The following is an 8,594-nucleotide window of genomic DNA, read 5'->3' on the forward strand; positions in this document are numbered from 1 at the left end:
GAATTCACGGCCATCAGGCTACATTCTTCGGAAAATAAAGTGAGATTTAAACTAGACCAGATATGAACCCCAGGCAATGAAGCTAAATAGTACTTCATCAGCTAAGCTACTTCTGTGGCCTAGAAAGACCATTCACAAATTCTGAATCACTGGGATGGGAAGAAACATCTTTACAAAAGACACTCATATGAAAATAACATCATAAAAGTACACAGAACAGAATTTTATTTTCTACACAAATATTTCTGAAATTTAACTGCCTCTTAGGATCAGTGCTGTGCTCAGAAGTCCAGCATGTCTCCTGGAAAGCTGTTCATCGCATTTCTTCTCTTACCATGAATTCTCTACTAGAATGCCACAGCTTTCAGTATTCCTGGAAACAGTTCAGTCCAGTAGCAAGACACAGCTCTTTCATCACAGCGAAGAAGACCCTTCAATTACCATGAAACAGTCATAAAAGCAACAAAGCAATTTCCATCCCAAAAGAGCTGCACACTACTTCAGACATCATTTTGGTCTGGGTCTCACAGTTTAGGAAAGGGACTGAACTCACTCTAAAACTCTAGCAGCACCCCCCTATCTTTCTCTCCCTCTACCCCATCCAAATAGCACTTGAACTGCTGCTTAAGCACTCTCCGAGGACATCTGGGAGGCAGCACTAACTTAGAAATACAGCCTTTTGCACCTACTGGAAAACAGGAATATTTTTAGGCAGCTACAACAGGTAGCAGTTTTCACTGTTTTCTTAAAGAGACAAAGGGTGCCAAAATTCACAAAAGACTACGTTAATCTTTCCTCCAACCACAGATACTGGTAGTCAGGTCCTTGCTGCTTTGCCATACAAGAGAGGGAATCAAACTGGGATTCATGAGTTCCAGTAACCACTCAAGAGCCACTGTGAAGGATATCCTGCTAAACTCTATTTATAGAACCTGGAGAGGGCAGGGGAAGAACAGGGAGCAACAGATTGTAGTAGAACATGCAAACTGAAGTCTTACCATCAGCATAAGATAGCTATACTAGACCAAAATGCAACTGCTCAGTTCACTGAATATGGATAAATAGTAAAGAAGAAAACTGCAGTTCTAACTTTAAATAAACAGCCCACAAAATATCTACCCTGTTTGTGATTTAGGCATGCTCAAGTGGGCTATCAATTGTTTCAGTGGTACAGATTAACTATTACCAACGTGAGACACACAATTAGGTGAATATACTGCATTACTCAATACAAATATATGATTACAAAATAGGAAATTTGACTTTATTCTACTTCCAGCAGCAAGACCGTGAATAAATCTCTCTTTCTAACTTTTATAACCAGTAAACTATCCCTCAACTTCTTCAGATTACAGAAAACACATATCCCCTAAACTAAAATATGAAAAGGATTAAAACCTTTATAAACCGTGGTTTTGGAGTTTGGAGGGGTTTTTTAGGAAAATGTTTACTTGTTTTCTTAAAAGGTAACAAGGTTTTGTACCATTACCAGGCTCTCTTTTGTGATCTACTTACACTTTACTATTAATTTAACACAACATATACACCTAACAGTACATGAATTCTAACTCATTCTTCCAGGATACAGTTTGAACTAATTTCCTCAGGGAAAATATACTATACTACATAACTGTCAAATTCCAATTATTTGGTTGGTAATATCTGCTTAGAGTTTGCTGCTTTATTTTTATCCAGCTGTACATGTTTGGTCAACACAAAAAATGTGCTTGCTCCTGTAGGAAAATGAGACTTTTTAAGAGGTACACTTACTGGTAAACTTGCATTCAAATATAGGTACAAAGAACAGGACTACAGCAATGGGCAACACAATCAAACACGATCAAATTACGCAAGCCGTGTAAGTTACCACCCATTGCCAGAGCCAAACTAATTGACTCTTAAGTGTTCTCTCCCAGCTTGCCACAATTACTAAGTGTAATGCTAGCTCAAACCTAGTTTTACCTCACAATTCACATGGGCAGCTAGGACCATATACTTATCACAATTAGCTGACAGGCAGAAACTTGTTATTTCACTGCAACATAATCATACATACTGTCAGAAGCCTATAACCCAAAGGGCAGAAACTGAACTTCCAAGCAGAATTGGAACCTAAGTCACACAAAACTACTAATGGTTTCTACTGGAGGGGATGAACAGATTCAACCAAAACAAAACAGTTCAAATTGCATAAATCAAAGTGTTGCTGACGTTCTTCTCTTCCTCCCCAAGCTCTTGTCTGAGAAGAAGACAGATACTAACCTAATAGCTTAGAAAATGCCTAATTTACAGCCATGATTGGAACTCGGACCTCCCACCACGCAAGAAATTGCTGTAATCACCAAACCCACCCTAAAAAATCCCAAACCATCCCATCACTTGAAGCAGCACATGCAGACTGGCAAAAAGCTGACAGCTGCCACCTCCACATAAGAGACGGTAAAGCCAGAAGCACATCACCTCTAACATCCATGGGAAGTCCAGCACAAAACTTGTGCCTACTGCAGATTAATTTGCTATTGTAAAACCACAATTCTCTGTCTACAGTGGTATTGTACAGCCAGCAAGTTCAGGAATTCTTGACCTACAGTATATTCTGTAGATGCCCCAGTCTTCACTGTTGAAGCTATTCCATTCTCAATAAAATAATCACATATTCACTGAACAGAGACTGGTACTTCTGTAGTCCTCACAACGTCTACACATTGTAAGACGTCTTCCAGACAAAATGAGTTCTCACACGCTCACTAGCGTGCGCTATTCCCACCATTCTGTGAGGAACGTTGCGAGCTTTTGTAAAACAGTTCTTTCACTTTCTCTGCTTTCACTGAGCCCAGAAATGGAACAATATCTGACTGTAAATCTTACCCTCCTCACACTTTATTTCAGTATGTATTGGTTTGCATGCACAGCTTCAGGCAACACATGCTGGAAAGCTAAGAGAACAGTTTAAGATCTGGACTTTATGTTCTTAGCTAGTATCATAAACACATCTTCTGAGAACAGGACAGTAATTACACAAACCTTGAATCTATTAACATGCTAGCTTTACACATAGGTAGTCATTTGCAACCAGTCATACATACAAATGATTGCAGAATGGGCATTTTAGCAAGTATAGTTTTTCTTCCCCATAACTGATGTCAATATAAAATCCAGTGGTTTACCACCTCTCAGCTGCCAGCCATCAGAATTTCACTCAGTATTTCTGATTGTATTGAAGAAAAGTAACATACTTCTACTACATCTGAGATGAAAATACATGAAATAAAACATGCCCACTTCTAAAACAGGGATTAGTCACAGAATACCATGAAACACTGCTTTGACTCTAAAATCATATATACTTTCACCACCGGAACAGCAGCAGAAGTGGGTTTTATTGTTTGAGAAACACTAAGTTTTATCAGGTAGCACCATGTTGAAATGAATGACATGAACGTAATCACCTGCTAAAACTTCTGTTTATATTTGGTCAGGTAAAAATATTTCTGTCCTCTGTTTACATGAAAATTGACAATCCCGCACGCGTGCAATTCTATTTTAATGCATTTGGCAAGATTGCCTTGTACCCTTCCATACCACAGCACAATACACACACAGCACGGGTGTACTGGAAACAGCACAATACACCCATAACATGGGCAAATAAAGAATAAAACCATTAACAGGAGGCATATGCTATCTATTTTTTGCTTTGTACTTATATAATTTTGTTAAGGATGAGCCGATTTATCGGTTGTGCATGTGTATATGACAAGCAGTTGCAGAGAGTGAACTTTACACAGCATGACTTCATCACATGAGAGTAGCCTGCCATTTTTCCTGTTTCTGTTCAGCAAGCACGCACAGCAACCTAACCTTCAAAACGCATTAAACATTCTGGAATAGGTTCTGCCTTAGCTTTAACTGATTATCTGCAAGGTGAATACGCACATTCTGTAGTCCGTACAGGACCTGCAAAAGTCAAATTGTCAAACTGAGGCGGAAACGTCACCTAATCTAAGAATCCTTTTAAGTTACGTGTCAAACACTTTATAAAGTAGAGGTTAGAGTATTTTGTGACATACTATGAAAAAACCAATCGCAATCCATTTTGTTTCCAATTCCGATTAGCTGACTAAGGAATAATGATAATAAAAAAATTATCAAAAGAGGACAGGGAGCTCCCATGCACCATGAAAGGAAGCTGAAAGCCTTACGCTTTCCAATCTACCTCCCGTGTCCCCAGTGCTGGGGTCGATCCCTTAGTCCCGTCCCCACGCGTGGTTTCCACACAAGAGCCAACTCCCCTCGCAATTTCCCCTCCCGGTATTCCACCTCCAGCCTACCCTACGTGCTGCCCGTTCACATGGCAGCTCTCTCGCCAAACCGCTGCGAGGAAATATGAAAGTGCCTCGCGCCCTGAAACGCGACTTCCCCCGCCTTAACGACCCGCACGCAACGGGAACGCCTTGCGACGGGGTCCCCGGCTGGGGCGCTCTTCAGCGGGGCGAGAAGGAAATCGGGGGGGAGGGAGCACACCGGGAGGGCCCGCGGGTCCCTCAGCGCTGCCTCTGCCCCCCGGCCCGTGCGGGAAGCCGGGATGCGGCGTCGCCCGGGGAACGCTCCCGGCCGCCGCACCCGCCGCGGCGGGCCTGACCCCGCTGGCCTCCATTTTACTCAAGAGACCCGATCTCCTCCCCCGCCCGCCACTGGGGCCGGCGGGAGGCCCCGGCCCGAGCCAGGCCGAGCGCTGCCCGGGCCCTCCCCGGCGCAGGCCGCTGGCGGCGCAGCACCGGGCCCGCGCGGCCCGCAGCCGGAAGCCGAGCGCGGGGTGGGGGGGAGCGATGGCGGCCACCGTGACCCCCCCGGCCCCGCCGCGGCCCCCCGGCCCGCGCTCCCCTCCCCCGCGCTCCCCGCTCCCACCTCCTGGTTGAAGGCGTTCACGGCCTCCATGTTGGCGGCGGCGGCGGCTGATGCGGGCGGGCGGGCGGACGCCCGCGCGGGGGAGGGGAGGGGGAGGAGGGGCAGCTCGGTCTCGCTCAGGGGCTGCGCGCGGACATGGCCGTTCGGCGGCGGCGGGGCTCGCGCTCTCCCCTCTCCCTCGCGCTCTCGGTGCGGCGTCTCGCTGGCAGGGCCCCGGCACAGACCGTCTCTCCCAGCGGGATGGCGGAGCCCACGCCGCGCACAGCACCCTGGGATCGTGCAGGCCTCCCGGCCCCGCGCCACCCACAGGAGGGGGGGGGAGGGGGGGAGGGGGAGGAGAGGGAGGAAGCGCGCGCGGCGCGGCGCGGCGCGTCCACCACGTGACCCGGGGCCGGGTTACTGCCCGGGCCCCGCCATGTCAGCGCCGGCCCCGCCCCCGGGGAGGGGAAATGGCGGGGTGAGGCCCGCGGCGCCCTGTCGCCTGGCGCTCGGTAGCCGCCGCGGTTGTTGCGTGTCTGCGGTCGTTGCTTGGGCTGGGGGCCTGAGCCCGGAGGCTGCGGGGCTCGTCCCCTTGGGCCAGGCCGCAGCTTCTGTGGCGCTGTTGGGGGCCGGGCCTGGCTCGGCTCCCTGAGGCGGTCGCTGCGGGGCGGGCTGCGTGTCTGGGCGGAGGAGCTGAGAGGGGAGCTGGGGTGAAAGCAGTGCCAGCTTCCATCTTCACACTTAAAAAATACTGGTTTTTCTATCCCCCCGTAGTCGAGTCTCACAGGTGGCACAGAGCACATGCTAAACACCGTTCTGGATAGAGCCAAGGACCGGTACTGGAGTGTGTTGAGTACCTAGCATGACTACAGTGGAAAAAACTGTGCTGCTTGCTTATATTTATAAAACAGAGCAAAACTGAAAGGCTGCTCTCTGTGTCAAGTGTTTTGCACTGATAAAGGTGATAGTTTAATAGATGACTGCATTTGTGCTAACACATGGAGTTAATGTTCATGAGGAAACTGCAGGTATGCTGCAAAGTGTAGTTTCAAGGGCACTGGCTGGCTATTGGCATCTATTTAAAGAGCACGTTTGTCAAGTACTACTGTAATGTGTTGGTATCGTGTCAAATCATAGCGAGTTGCAGTCTGCAGAGTGTTGGATGATACGGTATGTTCAAAATGTCTTTGTTTAATGTACAATTTCATTGTTTAACTGTAGCCCTGTACACCAGCAAGGGGAGTAAGCTGGAAACAGGAGGCTCAGAATGTTACGGAAATCTCAGAAAGTGTGTTTGGCTTGCTTTTGTGTTATACTACTAAACTGTGTCTGCTGTTGGAGTTGTTAATCAAATACAGATTACTCTCAGGAGTCTCCTCTGTCATCAATATGTGACTGTCCAGCAATTAGCCCTCTTTGCAGTTCAAAAAGATGTGCTTTCAGAGAAAGCTGACAGTAACAAGAACTTGTTCTACTCATTGTGAAATGTGTAAGTAGGAGTTTGTGTACAGTTACACAGCTGATATTCAGAGAAGTTTTTAAAATAAATGGGTTGTAGTGATAAATGGAAAGCTCTTACAAATGTCATCAGTATCTATAGGTTGATCTTTTATCAGAAAAAAAGTATTTGAACTTTAATAGTTCTTTTTTTAAAGAAAGCTGCTGAGCTAAGGAGCGGAGGAGCAAAGGTAATACTGCCCATCTAGTGTTGGTGTCATAGCTTTTTGTGACTTTTTTTTTTTTCCATCTTCAACATGGTAAACTATTTCATATGTAGCTTCTACTACTGTTTTTGTTCACGTCACCCTCCAAAAATTCACAAAAGGTAGCTTGCTCTGCCACCTGAAAAATAACAAACAGCAAAAGCCAAACTGGAATATGTGGTGAGACGTTGAAAAAATGCAGATTATTTCTGTCCAGTTCTTGCATCAATTAAAAAGCATTCTGAGAACTAAGAATGGTTTCTTTGAAGGTTCTTGGCTTAGGGAGAGAGAGTGAGTGAGAATGGATTTCCTGCATTGGTGATCAATTTTCAGGTTTGAAATCTAGATGTTAAGTGGTGACAGCTGTTTCTATAATGTTGAGTACCTGACACTATATTCCTTTCAGCGTATACTTTATAATACAAATGCAGGTCTCAGCATGCTATTAGTAGCTTATACAGAGTAACAGAAGAACAAAATCTTCTCAGGACAGGAAAGGCTGCCAGTGGTTCTGGAAATTCACGTTAAATTTGGGACTTCTTTTGCCTATTAAAACTTTTTAAGGTTTATATATTATATATTTGCCTTTCATGGGGTGTTCACCACAGGTTCTAGAGGTGATTCCTCTAAGAACCAAGTGTTACATGCTTTCCGTTTTCCTCATTGCTATTTATGTATTAGATATTGTTTTATTATGAATCTTCTTTTTTAATTGCTTTTGTAGCATGTTTGTAATCAGACTTTGTGCATAATTGGATTTTACGTAACCTGCAGTGGGAAAAAAATAACGTAGGTGTACCCCAGTGTGTTTCAGAATTGTCTAGTACAAGCGCTGGTAGCTGCTGTGCCTTGGCACTTGATGGGCTTGCTGTGTGAGTGGTTGTGATTTAAAGAACCAGTCACCAATATTCGAGTGAGCGGAGGTTATCTTTATTCGGCAGCGCTGGGTGCATGGGGGGGGGCGCTTCACCAAAGTCATGCACACCCAAAGTGACGAACTCTCTCATATTCATACAATAAAACAACAAATACTCAATTAACGCCTATACATATTCACTACCTAAACCTGCCTACTCTCACTTCCTATGTTAATTAGCTTATCAGTCCTTTGCGCTTGCACAAATTCTTCCAAGAATTGTGGGCAGGGGTCTCCTGGACAGCATGTGGGCAGTGGTCTTTGGGAGGAAGGCCGTAGGTCTTCCTCATGGTGTACTTCTCACCCTTTGCCTGGAATGTGATGGTCTTGCAAGTTTGCAGTGTTCTTATCGGTCTGAGCTACTTTATGTCCTTGTCAACTATCTGTTTCTTATTCTTGTTTCTTTTAGTCGCTCCCTCCAGATAACTTATAAACAGGTCCCTTCTTAGAGAAAGAGAAACAGACCCCTTCTTTCATTAGTTATTAGTATAGAAGAGTGCAATCTCCTCCTCGCAATTTGTCCTGAGTAGTGGAACTCATGGAGTAACAAAGCGAAGTGCGAGAGACCGCTATATAAGCAAAGGAAAAATGTTAATTTCCAGCAAAGTTACCATGTGACCTGTTATTCGTTTCTGTTCATTTTTGTCACCTCGTGAAGAAAAATACTAAGGACCAGGCACGGGCTATCATGGAGGGAACTGAAGAAGTTACCACCCCGACATTATTCAGGACTGTGCTGGATTCACGAGTGAAGAAGTCTGTTTTTTGCATTACATGAGACTTTGCTGGATTGTTATTCCGTTATCCAATTTCTAGTTCATGTTTGTTAATAAATTGTTATTTGTTGTTTACTGGCTGTTGAGTAGTTCATCAAATTTATTGGGTGCCTAACACACGGTTTTCAAATTAATCAAAAGGGTTGGGTAACCTATAAAAAAAACCCTTAAAACAATATTTACAGCAAAAATCAAATATTATAGTTTCTTAACACATTCCTTTTTGACATGCATCACTATCATGACTAGACTATAAGGATTTTGCATGCGCCATCTTTCCAGATTTTTCCAATACATTCAGTGGGGTTTAAA

The 8,594-nt window shown here is 44.9% G+C and overlaps 1 protein-coding gene and 1 long non-coding RNA gene across 4 annotated transcripts in view; one reads left to right on the forward strand and one right to left on the reverse strand.

Moving 5' to 3' along the window:
* SCAF4 (SR-related CTD associated factor 4) overlaps positions 1–5,218 on the reverse strand; it is a 47,068-nt gene extending 41,850 nt beyond the window's left edge. For 2 of the 3 annotated variants that reach the window (XM_055801108.1, XM_055801107.1), the window contains exon 1: positions 4,909–5,218. In XM_055801108.1, coding sequence (XP_055657083.1) covers positions 4,909–4,938 — 30 coding nt within the window. In that variant the 5' untranslated portion in view covers positions 4,939–5,218. The remainder of the gene's footprint in view (positions 1–4,908) is intronic. The other variant, XM_055801109.1, reaches the window with a different exon arrangement.
* Positions 5,219–5,274: 56 nt separating this feature from the next.
* On the forward strand, positions 5,275–8,355 carry LOC114013009 (uncharacterized). Its single transcript, XR_003555835.2, has 2 exons — positions 5,275–7,379; positions 8,165–8,355. It is a non-coding gene; the product is annotated as an uncharacterized LOC114013009 (long non-coding RNA).
* Positions 8,356–8,594: the final 239 nt, after the last annotated feature.

The sequence above is a fragment of the Falco peregrinus genome, chromosome 4 (assembly GCF_023634155.1).
Source record: "Falco peregrinus isolate bFalPer1 chromosome 4, bFalPer1.pri, whole genome shotgun sequence".
Classification (NCBI taxonomy): Eukaryota; Metazoa; Chordata; class Aves; order Falconiformes; family Falconidae; genus Falco; species Falco peregrinus.